We start from the raw sequence: 18,657 nt of genomic DNA on the forward strand, positions 1-18,657 counted from the left end.
CAACCATTTTAATGCGAATGATAAATATGCTTCCAATAAAGGTAAACATTGCTTAAAAAAAACGCAGTTCCTATAATCAGGGTAAAAAATTACATACATCATAAATATCACCATAGGTACTTATTTTAATAATTGTTACATAATATGTAGAAGCATATTAAATTAAGCTATCTATTTCACCTCAATCTAGGAATGTGGTTAATTAGAATTGTGCAGTTGCAGTAGCACAGATTTTCCGTTTGTTTTGTAAGTCTATAGCGTATCTATTCCTTTCTAAAAATCATTGGTTGATAGGCGATCTTCTCGCCTTTAGCGAACAACCTTTAATTCAAGATAAGAAATAGAAAAAATATCCTAATCACGATAAAGACATTTGGAAAAATATTTTTTTAATATTTTTAGTTAGTTAATGTTGAATTAAAAGGAAACAAATATTTATTAATTGTATATATTTTATTTGTCAAAATACAAAATCTCTGGTCTCATACAAATATGTATGTATGTGCAAAATATAAATGCTTGTGGAATTATATGATATAAACTGTATCATAAATGCATTTCCAATGAACACATCAAACTTGATTTAACATTCCTTTACAAAACATAACTGCCAATTTGTTAATTAGAAGATGTAGTAAGTACACTTCTATAAGTAAATACAAAATATTTAATTCATTCATGATACCTATGAAGTTAGTAATAATCCACTATATATTTTTATTAGTCAATATAAATGTAGACACAGTAACAATAACAACACATAAACTAGCTAACAAAAATACAATAAAATCACTGGTGTGTTTGTGACGGTCTGAGTTTTTTTTGAGCATTATAATATATATTTAAGCTTTTCCATTTCCATTCATATGGTTTCCATTTATAGTTATGAAGTGCATGAGATCTTCTGAAGTCATTGTTCCCAAGGGCTTTTCTATATTATCTTCTGCGAACAATAAAAAGAATAATAAAAGAAAATTGATTTATATTCAACTATAATACCATTATAAAGCTGAAGAGTTTGTTTGTTTGTTTGTTTGAACGCGCTAATCTCAAGAACACTGGTCCGATTTGAAAAATTATTTCGGTGCTGGATAGCCCATTTATCGAAGAGGGCTATAAGGCTATATCACGCTAAGACCAACAGTAGCGGAGCCACGCGGGTGAAACCGCGGAGCGCAGGCTGCGCAGCTAGTATTAAATAAATACTGAAAATTTATTAAAAAAAAACTGACTGAATAATTTAACAATTATTGTTTTATAATCAACTGTAAATACAAAATATATAAAAGAATAATAATAATTTACATAAAAATAAGTATCGTGCATGCATTAAAGCAATATTGCTATTGCATGCATTGAAAATAAAGAAAATACACAATCTCAATGATTACCTGTCTTTACTACCACAACATAAGGTGATATGTCAAGGATGCGGGACACTTCGCCCAACGTTGGTTTGTTGTCAATGTTCACTTTGTAATACTTTTTCACAATAAATTTGTCGAGACTCTCCGCAGTGGTCGCGGACAGATTCGCCAGACGCTGCCGGGCGTTATCCGTTGTGAATACTCCTTTTAGCAATCTGTAAAACGAAATTACATTTTTATCAATAAGTCTGAATAAATAAATTTTACATTTTGCATTGGGTGTGGATACCATATGTTTTGGAGTAGTAATCAATAACTTTCCTTGTTGATATTATTAAAATAGATGCAGCTGAGTTTATGTACTATAACATTTTTATTACCCTTTATAGAATAGTAATAAATTACCTTAGCATGGATATAATGGTTATATATTACTTATTACAAGATTTTGTATGAATAATACATATTATTCATTCAGGGCGGTGAATAAGGTATTTGTAAGAAAAATTCCACAACAAGATACACATATACCAACAAAAAGAGGATCAAGAAAATCATGAGTTAGATCCTTGATGAACTTCATAATATTTTTGATTTATTTTTATAAATAATAAATTTATTGTTTATTTTTAATTTGCCATGTTTGTTTGACAAAGTCATATTTCTAGATGCCAAGAAATAATAATTTCTTTAAGACCATTGCTTACTAAAAATAGGTTTGTTTTCGTGAAGTTTTTACTTACTTACTTAAAAACTTTCAAACAACACAATCAATGTTGAAAAAATTAATGAACGTTTTCAAAAAATAAGTGAAAAATATGTACCAAATATTATGTACTTAACTCAAAAGTGGGAATGAATTTTATGTTCATAGATAAGATAATTTTTAATTCACCATAATATCTATCTTTTTATTACACAATTAAGTCCAAACAAGTTTGAATAAACAACTCAACCGATTTTGATGCAATTTGGTTCAAAGATGTCTCAAACATGAGACAGAACATACAATATCCCGGAAAAGGGAACGGGAACTATGATGGGTTCCCTTAACTTCGCGAAGCGGGCAGACAGCAAGTAAAAACCTTATTCCTTACCCCTTTTCAAGTACAGTGAGGAGTGTATCACCAGTTTTACGCAACAAAGCGAGTGCTTCAGCCACCGTACAGTCGGGCGATATTGACGAACATGGCTTTATCACATCCTCGGGTACTTGCTTGTTCCACCACCTGGAATACATGAAATATGTAATTTAATAAAGGAAAAAAGAACGTACGTGTACAGAGCACACTTGTCAGAGGTAAAACTTCTTTGGCAAGATTCTAAGATACCAAAATCGTCGCCTTACTCCATGACGTGAAGGTCATAAGAAGTTTCACTTCAAAAAAAGGTAGCATCAATATTCTTCTATATGTTATATTGATAGGTGATAAAAAAGCGATAGAATAAAAGATAAAATATAAAGGTGTATTAAAACTAATTCAACCCAATAGAAACCAATTCCAATAGTGAGTAGAAAATAGGCATTAAAACCACGTAGGTACATCATACATATAACATTGAAATATCAGAATTTGCTCAAGCATTGATTCCTAAAACGTACCAAAGTTTGTCATTAACAGGCAGCGGTTTGAAGTGACGGGCCTCCATCCATTGGTCGGAAATGAACTTCGTCATATAGTTCCTTATATTGTCGGGCAATATGACCACACAGCGCTGGCCCGCCTTCAGACTCTTGGCCACTTGCATCGCGCCCCACATGGCTGCACCACTACTGCCACCTATTTCGATTATTATTATTTTAAAACCTTTTGCGTATTTTTATAATTTATATTGGTCCTTTATTGGTCTATCATTTTATTATATAAAGATAACTATTTTTTTGCAAAAAAATTATTTGTTTTTGATTAACTACCTATTCCTTAATTTTTCTGTGGGAATGTTAGTTTGGGTGATAAAGCTTGAAACCCTTTATTCAAGATAGCGACCATGAATTATTTGAAGTTGTTGTTTTGACAAAAGAAAGTCTAATTTTTAATGCGAATATCTGTGGTAATAAACATTGTTAAGCAATCAAAACAGATATTTAATGACACAAAACAAATTTTTCGCCAGCTATTTAATTGAAGAATATTTAGTTGAATTTCAATTTTGAAGATCCACATGCTTTATAATTAATAATTAATGAACGTTAATCAAAACTATTTGAAAACTGATATTAAATCATTACGATTATTATTTATGGGTCATTTCATACACTCATAATATAAACAACATATTCGTGTAAGTAATCGAAAACAATAATTATGTTATATTGATTAGCGATTACCCTTTATACACTTTTTAATTACCATACCAACGTCATTATTTTCAAATTATATCAAGTAAATACGCAATACGATTTCATCAATGGGGTTTTCCCGTGTTTAAGTAATTTTACATGCAATAGGTTTACGTATGAGCTATCGACCAATATATCCGTCTTCGCCCGTGGTACATATTTCGCAATAAAAGGTAGCCTATGTTCTTTCTCAGGGTCTAAAGATTGTCTGTGCCAAATTTCATCAAAATCGGTCCAGTAGTTTATGCGTGAAAACCATACATAGCCACATAGGTACATACATACATACATAATTACAAACCTTTCCTCTTTATAATATGTATTAGTATAGAAGTATGGAATGGAATCCCGATCGGAAGTGTGATTACGGTGTGTTCTTAGAAAAATATAATAAATTATAAAACCCATCTGTTTGCATCAAAGACACGGTTATCGCAGAGGTCGTCTTGAGATACAAAAGGTTATTATTTTTGTTTTTAAAATATTATGAGTAAGCATAATATAGATATTTCTAAGACAAAAGAGATTGTATGTAGCTGTGTTTATTTTATAACGACGCCTATGCCTTTTGATTTATTGATATAAATATTTAAAAAGGGTTAGTTTATTGTTATCTTGAAAATAAATATAAGGTATTCCTTGGAGTTTTACCAAATTACTCGATTATGAAAATTCTTCCATCAGCAGAAGGCTACATTACTCCAAGTGACTTAGGTGCGATATTTATTTTTGTTTTTATTCTATTATTCCCAGTATACGTTGCTAGTATTAGTTGTAGTTTTACAAAGTATTTTAATACCTACATAATTCGAAAGTTAATGACGTATCATTTTCGCATAATCGCGTTCGAAGAAAATTAATCACGCATTATTTTATCAAATCAGACCACATAATCAATGCAATAATGGAGATAAAAAACTGCGTGATTTTTATCGTATTCAACACAGGAAAATAAACCATGTTGGTAATTCAAGATAATAGTGAGCTCAATGCTACGATTATATTACATATATTGTTTTGTTTTTTTTTTCGTTCGATTATATAATTAATTACCTGATTAAACACGGTCAAAATGAATGAAAAATAAAACCGGCCAAGTGCGAGTCGGATTCGCGCATCGAAAGCTCCGAACAAACCTATTCTTTATTATGTTGTAACTTTAAATTATTTCTTTTTTTTTCCTTTTGAGGTTTGGAACACATTACAAAAATATTTCCTTAAAATATCACATACCACATAAAAGTCCTTCTTCTTTAATAAGTCTTCGTGACATTTGCAACGAGGTGGAGTCTTCTGTTTTGATCCATTTGTCAATAACTGACCTATCTAATACTTTGGGCAGGAAATCGTAGCCGACACCTTCGACCTATTAATTTAAATGTATAAATAAAATATATTTATATCAAGTTTACATCAATGTTGTAATTAATGTTGGTATTTTCATAATAATAACAACTATTATGTATAAATAATAATATAGATGAGAAAAATATACATAATAATTGATGTTTAGAGCATAAATAAAATAGAATGTTTTACCTACTGGTAAAAAATTCTACTGATTCAATGTGTAGTCAAATATAAGAATTTAGAATTTGAATTCGTATTCCTTCCATCAAAATAACTTTTTAATAATAAAGCAATTAGAAGATGCATCACATGTCATGTAATCACGATCTATAAATATTTAATCTTAGGATGTTAAAAGATGTAATGTATTAATTTAAATATTTGTTCAACTCACACTGCACAGTCTAGGTCATTTTACTTATTCGAAAACACACATGACATAATTTTTTGTATCGTAGTTTCATGCATAGTCGTGATAAAATGATTTAGACAATTCATAACTAACTTTGCGTAATAATGTAAAGTTACGCAAGTCGGATTATAAATGGTTATTTAAACAACAGTTTATCATAAGCTTATCGCCAAGTGCGACACGAGTTTAAATAAAATATTATTGACCAAAAGAAAAACACTACGACTTGAGTTATGTTGTTAACGAGCATTGTAAATAACGTTGGATGTGATTGCAATCTTTATAACTATTTTCGTCAGATTGAAGTTTGTATCTGCTTAGTTTAAAGTTATAATCTATTATGAACAAGCCTTAAAATAAAATATATACCGATGGATCTTTTCTATATGAAGTAACTGTTTTCATTCAAATATCAAAATTGAAAATAATACAGGTGTGATGAAGTGTGTGAAAGGTGTAAAACTTTTAATTTTACAATTTAAGTAAAACAAGAAACAATATTCCCGATTTCCCTTCTTTCTATTCATTAATCACTGTTTATGCTTTCTAAATTACAATTCCCACATTCAGAAGCAAAGCAAAACCGGAGAAGTCCTTATTCTTACCTCATACATTTGCACGTCGCTTTCGTTGATCTCTTCAGGTTGTGCCAGTATTGACCCGTATGGGTCCACTCCCACTATTACACATTTGGGACATCGTTCCTTTATTTTGTGCGCAATTCCAGATATCGTCCCACAAGTGCCGGCCCCCACCACCACCATGTCGATATCGTCGTCCATAGACCAGAGGATCTCCTCCGCTGTGGTGTCGTAATGTGCCAACGGGTTGCACACATTGTTGTACTAAGGAAAAAATGTCTATTTTTAGCTTGCTTGGGTATCCTATTCAAAAATAAGATTCACAAGATATATCGCGATAAACCATCGCTCTTATTATGACTGATGATTCAATAAGCACATAACAATAATATAGATATTCCTTAGAGATTAGTTATTCATCCTGCATTCTATAAATAAAATAAAAATAATAGTTTTCGATCGTTTCGTGATAACACGTTCACTGATTTAGGACTACGTCATATCTCATCAGCGTCCTTTTGGATGATCATAAGCCGAATCTTATCAAACAATTAATATTTTAATCCGATGCAATTAATTTTCGACACTTTAGGTATTCTTCCGAGAAATATAATACATGTTTGATTATTATCTGATCGATGTAAGAAACACTCCCTTTATCATGACGAATTGTTTAATTAATTGATTACAAACCATGACACAGTTGTGGTCAATGATATGGGAGCGACGTGGAAAATTCTAGTGGAATATATTGAAAGGACGAACAGCATTCCGTCAAGGACTTCGCTTATAAAGGAAACCAGTAGCAAATGACGGATTCTAATAAGTTTATTTGCGGTTTACTAGACACTGGTTCATCTTATTTAAAAAAAAACGCAAAAATAATGAAAACATACGTATGTAAATGAGTCAAACTAGTACTTTCTGCTTCAAGGTTAGTTACAGAGATTATATTAAACGGCAAATTGATATGCAGCAGCCAGCACGTAAAACAATACGGTGAAAATATTTGATAGACCTACAGGCAGTGAGGATTTAATTTATAGGATAATATGGTAACTGCAGGTAGAGGACGGTGTGGCGAATCAAAAAATAATATATTTTGTGTTTAGTAAAAGGCCCTCGATTCGAAATTTTTGGAAAATAAATAAAATTATTTTTGCCATTCTTTCATCGCCATACCACGCCATACACAAGACGTCGCGTCTTGACTCTTGTTTTTATAATGAGAATCTACGACATGTTGACATCTATCGATATATTTTTTGATAATAATAATAATTTAATGAATTAATTAAATAAAATCCATAACTACTAATATTATAAATGCGAAAGTAACTCTGTCTGTCTGTCTGTTACTCAATCACGCCTAAACTACTGAACCAATTTGCATGTAATTTGGTATGGAGATATTTTGATACCCGAGAAAGGACATAGGCTACCTTTTATTGCGACATATGTACCACGGGCGAAGCCGGGGCGGACCTCTAGTTTAATAATAATTTATTTATCTATCTATTTTTACTTAATTCTGCGTTCTGACTGTGTAACCCTATTAAGGTTTGCGATCTTTTGAATTGTATAAGCAATACTATCCTACTAATATTATAAAATGCGAAAGTTTTTGAGAATGTGTGTGTGTGTGTGTTTGTTACTCTTTCACGCAAATACTACTGAACCGATTACAATGAAATTAAGCACACATATAGACTTGGATTAACACATAGGATAGGTTTTATCCCGGAAATCCCACGGGAACATGAACTATGCGGCTTTTCTTTGAAAACGCGGGCGAAGCTGCGGGCGGAATGCTAGCTTTTTATATCTGTCGGACGATTTATGTACTCTAAGTCGCACCTACCCACTTAGATATGTTTTTAGGCCCGAAAAAGTGACATTCTTGTTTTATTGGATATTTATCTAAGGAGCTTCTCTTTTTAAATGCATGAGTAGTACACCCAGAGTTTTATTTCAAAAAAACGAGTTTTAAAAAAATATTTAAAATATTGGAATTTTCGCGGCCGAATGAGCTAATTAAATTCGTATAAAAAAATAAATACACTGGAAAATTTTATATGTTGCCAATATATGAAGTGATTACCTACAGGCGCAAATTATCCCTTTTTGCGATATTGTCGATAGAGGCGAAAGTATTGTAATGTTTATTGATTTTCGTTTTTATTTTTTTATATTATATACAGGCGTTAGTAGAAGCTCTGTTTAGTACCAAAAGAAGCCTTCAACTGAGGTCTACATGTGACAAAAATACCACATTTTAACCACGAAGTTATTATTAATTAAATCAAAAAGGGATAATTTGCGGCTGTAATCACTACATATATAAGCAATTTATCTAGTGTATCTATTTTTTTTTATACGAATTTATTTAGCTCAGTCGGCCGCGAAAATTCCAATATTTTAAATAATTTTTTAAAAGTCGTGTTTTGGAAAGAAAACTGGGTGTTCTACTCGTGCATTTAAAAAGATATGCTCCCTAGATATTTCCAATAAAACGGGAATGTCACTTTTTCGGGCCTAAAAACATAAAGTGCTACCGTATAAATAGGTCGCGTTAGTTAGGATTTCTATGCACATAGTGCGCATGCCGCATATTTCATACTAGACATTCATGTATTGTATGACAAATTTTTAAAACAACAATTTTTACGATTTAAATAGTTAACTTTACGTACTTTTGCGGAAAAAAAAATTACAATTATACATCAACGATAACGGTTAATGTTGAAAACTAATAAACATTATAATTTATTACGCTATTGTTTGTTCAGTTTTTTATAGTTTACATTAGTTTTTATCACATTGGCAATCGTTATGGCTATTAAGTAGGTATAACGAGCAATTTGTCATACGAGATAAAAGTCAGTGGCGTATCAATCAGCATCTTTTATTCAATTACTTTTTCGTATTGAGAATATAACTACTCCTGATAGGTAATTGTTTTGCTATGGAATAGGTACTGTTTATTGCTAACAAAAAACAAAATAATTTGGCATATATTATTAGAAGCCAATAGATATTGTGTTTTGCATAGGTACCTACCCTGTAGGTACGCCTGGAGTTCAAGGCGAATCATTAGGTCGGTATACCTATACCAGTTAGTTACCTAATAGGTATGCAAAATGTTAATTAATGTTGATTTTGTGTCGCGACTTTCGTATCGTATCTAGATATTTCAAATTCGAAACATTAGATATAGAAGTACATATATTGTTTCGGCTAACCTACTTGTTAGCCGAAACTTTGATTTTGTACTTTATAGATTCAATCAAGGATGTTAGGCAGTTTTAATCCATTATCACACAATATCTTAAATTATGTATTTCATATTTTATACAATATGATTTTTATCACTGATAAAGGCCCTTTTTGTGCACTACATTCTAGGTATATCGCATCCATCAAAATTTATGAGAAGTACATAATATATGGATAACATGGACTTTTAATATACATATTTGGTCCATTAGAAAACTGCACATATATTTAGTAAATAATAATTTTATAACAAATTTATTTTAAACAAAATATTCACTTACCTGGTCTAGAAGAACAGCATTAGGGATTTCTTTGGATAACCTTTTTGCTACCATAACATTACTTTCTGGTGACATTGTGGGGGCTTCCGTAGGAGTTCTGATGATTTCTGCTCCCAAGGCTTTTAACGTGTTAACTTTTTCATCTGACATTTTTTCTGGCAATACTATTATGCACCTGTAGCCTGTTGATATAGTTTATATTTTAGAAAATAAATTTGATTTTTATTTTAATATTTTTCTACAAAAATATTAAAATAAAAATCACATAGGGTCATTGCGCCTGTTCGCGTCCACTTAGTGCAGTTGGAAAGTTTGAAGGAGAAAATAAAAATGTTCCAGAACAAATTTCAACGCAAAATTTATGTAACGTGTTCATTACATAGTCTATTTTAAGATTTACTTTCATTTGTGTTGGAAATATCATGTGGTTTTTATTTATCTAGACAAATAGCAGAATTAGGCGTTTTACCCAGTTCGCGTCCAAAAATTCCAGTTTGCGTCCACCCGTTGACCAGTTCGCGTCCACCAGCTCAGAAAAGGAATTAAGAGTGTATTGGGTGATATTTTATCAGATAAATGCAAATAAAAATTAGATTTTAATAAATTATTTATTTACGAATATAGTTATTTAATAAAAACCGGCCAAATGCGAGTGGGACTCGCACACCGAGGGTTCCGTTTTAACCTGTTTTTTTTCATATGTTTTAACTGTAAATGATTATTTTTTCAATGTTTCCCTTATTTTTGCTATAAGACGTTGCTTCGTACCAAACTTCAAGTGTCTGTGTTCACGTAAAGTACCCTGTAGGTTTTGATTCCCTTGCGAATGTCGAAATTTGCGAAAATTTTCAGCATAAACGGCTGTATCTTTTGATTGCTTTGGCTTATAAGTTTGATTTTTTCACTGCTTCAAGGAACCGTAGACTTGAGTATTCAATATAAATTTCAGCTTTATACCTCCACGCGTTACTGAGAAAAAGGGTCTTGACCGAAAGACAGACCGGCAGACGGACATACAGACGGATGGATATCAAAGTGATCCTACAAGGATAACGGTTTTTCCTTTTGAGGTTCGGAACCCTAAAATCAACATTATTATTAATATAATTCACTGTAAGGAAACTGGAAAAACTTATTTATATTTATCTTCTCATCATTAATAGAACTAAAAATTAACAAAAAACGAAGTTACGTTATGTAAATAAATAATAATCAGTTCTATTAAGATTACCTACCTATCCTATTTTTTAGTTTCTAATGAATTAAATTTATTTTTTGTTTATATTACTCTCACTCTCATTCTCAAAGATACTAGGTCTCATTCTTAGAATACCCATTTTAAAATGAAAAAATAGCAAAAAAAAATTGCTAATTTGAATGAAAATTTAAACTATCAACTTGTAGTCTTAGTCAAAAATTTACAATCTATTTTAAATTACATATTTTAACAAACAATTCATTGCTACTTAATGAAAAACAATGTGGACGCAATTTGTTCTATTGTTATGCACTATAGGTATAGTTTGCGCCCACCGTGGACGCAAAATGGAAGTTGTACAAATTCGGTGTAGTAATTCGCGTCCACCTTATTTTAGCTATTAATTGTAAAAGAAATAAGCTGATTTATAATCCATACTATTCCATGTTTTGTTAGCAAAGTAAAGAAACAGTTACATATTCAAAAATTCACATTTAACAATAAGATACTTACCGTGAAACGCGACGCTGCGCACTATTTTTTTCTCAAAATACCGCGCGTTTTAGCTCTCTCGTCTAATAGCCAAAATAAAATAATTTTTTTTAATAGGATAGGCGGTGCGCAGGCATATTTTGAATATGTGTGCATGTCTCTTATACATTGAGGTATTATCGGAAATTTTTCTTATTACAATTTTACTTAAAGTATACTTATTTTCGTGAATTTTCTAAAAGATATCCGCAAAATGGACGCGAATAGGCATGTGGACGCGAACAGGCGCAATGACCCTACTTACATTTAAGTATTTTTTTAAATCATTAACAGCGAATTTTTTTAAATATTTACCTCGTACAGCAGCAGCTAAAGCCAGACCAATTCCAGTATTTCCAGATGTGGGTTCAATGATGACAGACTTCCCTGGTACCAGTATGCCTTTTTTTTCTGCTTCCAGAAACATTCTGTAAGCAATTCTGTCCTTCACTGATCCACCAGGGTTTAGGAACTCACATTTTGCATCTAAAAACAAAAGAGTAAAGGCAATTAATTTCAGATGTTTTATTTGTTGAATAGTTTCAATTAAAACTGTACTTACAAACATCACATTCCAAGCCCTCTTCTTTGGGTATCTTCGAAAGTTTCACTAAAGGTGTATTACCAATGCATTGTAGAACATCAGAATATGTCTTTTGATTTCTATCCCTAAAATTATAAGATATGATATTATAATGCCCTTCTATTTGCCTTCTTTATTTTTCATATAATTATAAAATATGTTTCATAAAAATATTTACAGATTTTTAGAAAGCAAAGGCAAAAATTTGATATCAATGGAAAGTTAAAAATATTTTTCTAACGTGTTTCGAGGCAGTATAAAAATAAACTTCTAATTTGAACTACATAATAAAACTGGATGCAAAAATAGTTACTGTTGCTACATTATTTGCATTCAAAAAAGTTTTAGTACTTACAATGCATGAGTTACATGGTTTAATTCTTTAAGGTTAAAATAGTTTGTCGAGTTTCCTGTACCATTTTCCATTTTTATTGCTTTTAAAACTTGATTTTTAACCTTTTAATAACAAAATTATGAAAGTTTGGAACTATATTTTTTCTGAAATTAGTGAATATATGATTCACTTATGATTAAAAATAATATATTTCGCAATTACGCTCGTAAAAAATAATACATTTACAGATTTAGAATAATTTAACTCAACACTTCTCCACTAACTTCACAACACGGACTGAATGGTTGCCAGCTATGAAGTCCTATTTTGAGTCTGTGACGACTTAATTTAGTGTTGCCACTTGATGATTTTTCTTATGCTCATGAGGGTGAGGATGTCAGGTTAGTGAGCTTTAAACAAGAAGCAAGTATATTATTATCTAATACACTAGAGATTGCGCTATGAACGTTGGCTAGTCACGGGAAGGCACGACCTTGAATGACGCCTGGCAAGTTGGTGTGAAAGGGACAAAAGAACAACCAGGCGTCATTCAAGGTCACACCTTCCCGTGACAAGCCAAAGTTCATAGCGCAATCTCCAGTGTATTAGATATAAGCTTCTTGGTTTAAAATATGATTAACAAATCAGGAGTAGATAATTCATAATATATTATTTAAAAATAATTTATTGTACTAAAAAAATTAAACGGCTATGGATAATATCTATCCAGCATGTTGGGTTTAATTTAATGGGTAAAATAAGAAAATATGTCCCTAGTTGGGTCAAGTACTTTATAATATCTGTTTTGATAGCCTTTAAAGACAAGTCGTTCGACTCCCGAGTAGATGTAAAATATTTTTCAGTTTTGGGAGTGAGAATATTTACATTTTATTAATAAATAAAATATAATAAAATAAAAAATCATTTATTGCTTCTCATATCACATTAATAATTAATATTGCATTACACGGTACATTATACTTGGTTATAGATAGGTCATACATGATACAAAGAAGCAAAAGGCTGCGTCTCAGGCAGCTATTGCTGTCCAAAAACAGCGCTGTTTTTCAGCCGCCCCTAATAATAATTATATGATACAATAAAGGTAATTCGCATCAATGATTAAAGTAGCTGTAGGTAGGTAGATACCTATCTGATTTTATGCTTTATCAGTAATTTTTTGCTACACTTAAGCTATATCCGGTGTGATGTAACTACTTGTAAAAATATAGTTTTTCGAATTTTTGCCTGTTTGTCTGTATGTATGTCCGGGCTAATCTAAAAATTCAAAAAGTACTTCATGGATTTACTTCAAAGAGATAGTTTTTGACGTGAGGAGGGACATAGGAAAGGTTTTTCCCGGAAATCCCCCGGAAATGGGAACTATGCGGGTATAAAGGTCCACATACAGACAAACATTCATATTTTTGTACAGGAGATAAATTAATCATCATGTGACATTAGAGCGTGTCCCTGTGGATATTTCCAATATGTGTGCTATAGCGGAAGTTTTTTACTTTGATAAGATTACTATTTATCGTTTTATCAAAATACAAGTGACTCGTTGTTTAAGTTGCAAACAAATATTTAATGTAGGTATTCCTATATTCCTGAGTGAAAGCTATTGCCTATTTTTATTATTTTTTTGTAGGTATAATTAAGTTTTTGTATTTAAGAATACAGTTAACATTGTAAAAAAATATTACTGTGTTAAAAATATGTTTTACTAATTGAAGTACATTACGATAGTATCTACTTTTAATTATTCGGTGGTTGTACTTTTAATCACAATACCTGTTACTTAAACGTCTGGACTCTAGCTAAAGTGTACAGGGGACATCGGACTTGAAATAAAATCCCAATGATGCTCTATTGTTATATTATATTCACTATTCAGTATTCAATATTGTATAATACAAGGTTAATCATAAAAGCTTTAGAAGTTTTATTTTTGATGGTGCATGATGTAATTGAGGACGTCATCTGCAGTAGCCACACTTTCCGGGATAAAATGATCTGAAATTAAAACAGTATGGAAATATAAATAAAAAATAACACTTACTTATGTGTTTCTCTAACAACGCACGGCAAATGCGTTTAAATACATTTACGCGATCCTACCTACAACTAATACATAGGTATATAATTTTTTTTTGCGTGGTGTTTACCTTGTTCATTCTCTGCAGTAATGTTTCTTCCGATAACCACAAAATCAGTGATATCTAATACTCTGGACAACAACCCCACAGTAGGCATTCCCTTTTTTCCATTTTTTGCAAGAGTATAGCAATGTTTCACCAAATACTCAATAACTTTGGCATTAAAATCGAAGTCTTCAGAATCGTGTCCAGGAAGTTTTGTAGGATTGGTTGCATAATTTCGAAAACTGTCTTTTGAAACTGCACCTACAAAATGTCTTTAAACATATCTACTAATTAAAGTCTTTATTAGAAAAAAATAACAAAACGTTCAGAAATGATTATGTTTCCATACCCTTCGTTATTCACTACGATGGCGATATTCTCTTTTCCCATTTCTTTTATAGCTTCACGACACGTATATTCAGTATCAACTTTGGGATACTTATGGTTAGGGGTAATTTTTGTAATTGGATGTTTCCACCACCTAAACAGTATTACAATATTATATATAACAATATTATATATAACAATATTATATATATTATATATTATATATATTATATATATTATATATTATATATTATAAAGGCGAAAGTTTGTAAGGATGTATGGATGTATGGATGTATGGATGTTTGTTGCTCTTTCACGTAAAAACTACTGAACCGATTACAATGAAATTTAGCACACATATAGAGGGTAACTTGGATTAACACATAGGATAGTTTTTATCCCGGAAATCCTACGGGAGCGGGAACTATGCAGGTTTTCCTTTGCAAACGCGGGCGAAGCCGCGGACGGAAATCTAGTAATATTATAAAGCTGAAGAGTTTGTTTGTTTGTTTGAACGCGCTAATCTCAAGAATTACTGGTCCGATTGATTTGATCCTTGAGCCACGCGGGTGAAACTGCGAAGCGTAACTATAACTATAATAACTAGCTCAGCAGGCCGAGACTAATGTCAGAGAATAGAATAACGCTTAGGAATAGAAACTGCTATCGCGAATTTTTGTCATAAGCTCATGATATTTTAGTAATGGTTCGGTCACACTACCAACGACGACGACGTCCACGACCAAAATTGTTATCCAGACAAAATTGGTTCAAAATAAAATATTACAATTTTCCGTCATATTTTCTCCGAGACGGTAAGGTAATCATATAATCACCTTTTACCAAAATTGTAGATCATAAAATTATCTATAAAAAACTTCGAATACATTTTTTTCTAGTTTTTTCTTCGTTTCTACGAAAAATCTATTTTTTCATTCATTTATCTCAAAAAAAAATTCTAAGCACCAGAACGACAGGAAATTTAATATTTTATTTTTAATTGTGTTTTGCGCAATTTTGTTAAATTGCAACTGGATGAAAATTTTGTTCGTGGTCGTCGTCGTCGTTGGTAGGGTGAACAAATCCTTAGCGTATTCTATTCCTTCCTGACTAATACATATATATTAATCTGTGATTCCTTCGTTGATGTTTTGGTTAGGGAGCCAGGTGCAAATTTGGTTAACTATTTCCTCTCAAGAGATAATTCGTCAGACGCATGAGAGTATAGTATTTTAAAGCCTCGTGAACGTCAGCTGGCGCTCGGTTGGGGGGGTGAGCGGTTGTAGCCTCCCACGCACATAGGAAAAAAAATACATTCATTCATTCATTTCCTCTCAGCTAAAAATTTGTCAAATTGTTGCTAACCCAATATCTCAACGAAAAAAAATAGTCAGCTGGTTACAACATGGTGTATTATACGTCAGCTGGTGTCTCGAACATGAAAGTTAAATTTAAAGAAAAATTTATTTTCCGTTATTTCCTCTCAAACAAAAATTTACCTGATGATAGCTTATATATAACTGTGGATAAATATATATGTCAGCTGGCTGTATCTTGGTGGAAAAACCGTCAGCTGATACGGGAGGCTACAACCGCTCTTCCCCCCAACCGAGCTCCAGCTGACGTACACGAGGCTTCATAATACTATACTTTGATGCATTTTACTAATTACCGCTTGAGAGGAACTTGGTCATAAAATCTGCTGCTGGCTCCCGGACCATTTGTCTCGGCGCGGCGCTACGATTATTTTCTTCTGTGTATTATAACTCTATATCTACCTCATGGTGTGCTCAGGCGGGTCCATGAAAAGATGTGCTTCCATCCACTGATCGCTAACAAATTTAGTCATGTAATTGCGTATACCATCTGGTAAAATTACAACGACACGTTTTGTTTTATCGAGTTTCATCTTTTTAGCAGCTCGAACAGCGGCTGCCATTGCTGTGCCACTGCTGCCTCCTAAATTATTTAAAGAATTAAAATAAAATAAATATTGTTTATGGTTCACTGTTCGTATCTAGGAATAAAGAGTTAAGTTAAAAAAATAAATTCGCGTTCTAAAACAATATAAATTTTTTTGATGCTAACCACATAGAAGTCCTTCCTTCTGACATAATTTTCTAGCCATTAGAAATGATTCTTCATCCGTTACCACTTCAAATGAATCGGCTACCGATTTGTCTAAAACGATAGGAATTTCAGATCCTCCAATCCCTTCAACCTGAAAAGTCGACGAGAAAGACTAGACATTTTAACATAAAAATAAATAAACAAACACGACGGATATTGAATTAACATAACACTACACCCACTAGGTACCTACTACATGTAAATACCTATCTGTAAACTCTGTACACTATTTAAAAACTATAAATTATATATTATATTAAATTATTACCAAAAATGGGTGACTCTTCCCGTTGACATTGAATATGGTAGATCCATCTGGTTCTGCAACTACGATGTGGCAGTCGGCGAGACGTTCTTTCAATTTATGTCCGACGCCAGACATGGTCCCTCCAGTACCAGTTCCCAACACAACCATATCTACTTGGCCCAAAGAATGCAAGATTTCTTCAGCAGTCGTTTCATAATGTATCTTAGGATTCATAGGATTTTCAAACTGTTGGATTAATTATTATTATTGAATTGTTTTCTTAGAATGACTGTTAGGTCGAATTTAAGTAGGTAGGTAGTTAGGTAGTGTTTAAAATAAAATAATATTTTTATGGCTCATATCGTGTAATTAATAACGTGTATTTTAATACCTGATTGAGTATAACTACGTTCTCGGGATCCTCATCGTGTATTTTTCGAGCAATATCAACGGATGATATATTTGTTTGTATAACTTCAGCCCCTAGTAGTTGCATGGTTCTGACTTTTTCATCAGAATTTTTCTGGCCAGTAATAATTATACTCTTATTTCCTAAAAATATTATAAATGTTGTATGAAGGTACAATACTTATCTATAAATGTTTGACTACAGCTGAATCTTCAGCTGTGTAAATTAAAAAACAGTAAAGTTTTCAAAAGGAAACATACTTATGCAAAAACTGTGAAACAAACGTACTTACCCATAAGGGCAGCATCAAACGCAACACCGATGCCAGTGTTACCAGAAGTCGGTTCTACAAATATCGTATTTTTCGAAATATTTCCCCCCTTTTCCGCATCTTTGACCATTGCAAGAGCAATTCTATCCTTGATAGATCCGCCAGGATTCATATATTCACATTTTGCGTCTAAAATTTTCTTAATTTAGGTACCTACATCTAGTCTTAACAGTTATATAGCAATGAAAAACTAGACGAATAAATAATAATAGTTAAAAAAAACTAAAAAACACGCTTTTTATAGAAAACCGAACTAAAAAATAGAAAATTTTATCCTGTCCTCAATAAATCTACAAAGTTTGAACGAAATCTGGCCGTTTAAAGTGGGTCAAAATCGCGCCCAAAGAAGTCGGTTACAAACAAACAAACATACAGGTGAAGCTAATATAAAGCGTGTAATAATAAAAGGCAGAATATGAATCTAAGAACATCGACTAGAAACCACGTAGAAACTAAGGGCTGTCTTTTGACGGTATCTTTCTGGCGACGCAATTGATCAGAAAAGCTATGTATCTCGTTTTTTTTTAAATATCCACTTGAAATCAATTCATGTTTACAAAATATGATTAATTTCGAATCAAATAAGCTATTGCAGTAAAAATACTCACAAATTTCACACTCCAATCCATACTCTTTCGGTATTTTATTTAACTTCACAAGAGGCGTATTTCCAACAAATTCTAAAATAGAATTATGAATTTTTCTATTTCCCCTAAAATAAACGTATTGAGTATGAATGTTTCGGATGTCTAGAGTACGTATGTTAAATATTTGGAAAATCTAAGCTATCCTATATAGACAATTATATAGTCTAA

At 31.9% G+C, this 18,657-nt stretch overlaps 2 protein-coding genes across 2 annotated transcripts; both read right to left on the reverse strand.

Annotated features, from left to right (window-relative positions):
• Nucleotides 1-434: 434 nt before the first annotated feature.
• Nucleotides 435-12,566, reverse strand: LOC149900695 (cystathionine beta-synthase-like). Its single transcript, XM_090112304.1, has 10 exons — nucleotides 12,276-12,566; nucleotides 11,900-12,006; nucleotides 11,653-11,823; nucleotides 9,609-9,790; nucleotides 6,076-6,315; nucleotides 4,942-5,074; nucleotides 2,971-3,148; nucleotides 2,465-2,596; nucleotides 1,392-1,582; nucleotides 435-943 (listed from the first exon to the last, which is right to left on the reverse strand). The coding sequence occupies exons 1-10, from the start codon at nucleotides 12,344-12,346 to the stop codon at nucleotides 843-845; spliced, it is 1,506 nt and encodes a 501-aa protein (XP_089968430.1). The 5' UTR covers nucleotides 12,347-12,566; the 3' UTR covers nucleotides 435-842.
• A 1,561-nt stretch (nucleotides 12,567-14,127) lies between these two features.
• Nucleotides 14,128-18,053, reverse strand: LOC149900696 (uncharacterized). The gene is made up of 8 exons (XM_090112436.1): nucleotides 17,804-18,053; nucleotides 17,494-17,654; nucleotides 17,124-17,348; nucleotides 16,814-16,946; nucleotides 16,504-16,684; nucleotides 14,748-14,879; nucleotides 14,423-14,670; nucleotides 14,128-14,270 (listed from the first exon to the last, which is right to left on the reverse strand). Exons 1-8 carry the CDS (start codon nucleotides 17,952-17,954, stop codon nucleotides 14,200-14,202), a joined length of 1,302 nt encoding a protein of 433 aa, XP_089968562.1. The 5' UTR covers nucleotides 17,955-18,053; the 3' UTR covers nucleotides 14,128-14,199.
• Nucleotides 18,054-18,657: the final 604 nt, after the last annotated feature.

This window comes from Colias eurytheme, chromosome 18, assembly GCF_061535395.1.
Source record: "Colias eurytheme isolate Ceu_HAF_F1 chromosome 18, ilColEury1 Martin Lab GWU primary, whole genome shotgun sequence".
Lineage (NCBI taxonomy): Eukaryota > Metazoa > Arthropoda > Insecta > Lepidoptera > Pieridae > Colias > Colias eurytheme.

Bases quoted from the DNA above. Each gene is read 5' to 3' on its own strand.
- LOC149900695 (XM_090112304.1), bottom strand. From the start codon at position 12,346: ATGGAAAATGGTACAGGAAACTCGACAAACTATTTTAACCTTAAAGAA. The intron at 2,597-2,970 runs GTACGTTTTAGG...CATGTATTCCAG, and splicing joins CCTGTTAATGACAAACTTTG to GTGGTGGAACAAGCAAGTAC. The intron at 1,583-2,464 runs GTAAGGAATAAG...TTCGTTTTACAG, and splicing joins CTCACTGTACTTGAAAAGGG to ATTGCTAAAAGGAGTATTCA.
- LOC149900696 (XM_090112436.1), bottom strand. From the start codon at position 17,954: ATGAATCCTGGCGGATCTATCAAGGATAGAATTGCTCTTGCAATGGTC. The intron at 17,349-17,493 runs GTATTAAAATAC...TTAATCCAACAG, and splicing joins ACGTAGTTATACTCAATCAG to TTTGAAAATCCTATGAATCC. The intron at 16,947-17,123 runs GTAATAATTTAA...TCGACTTTTCAG, and splicing joins GGAAGAGTCACCCATTTTTG to GTTGAAGGGATTGGAGGATC.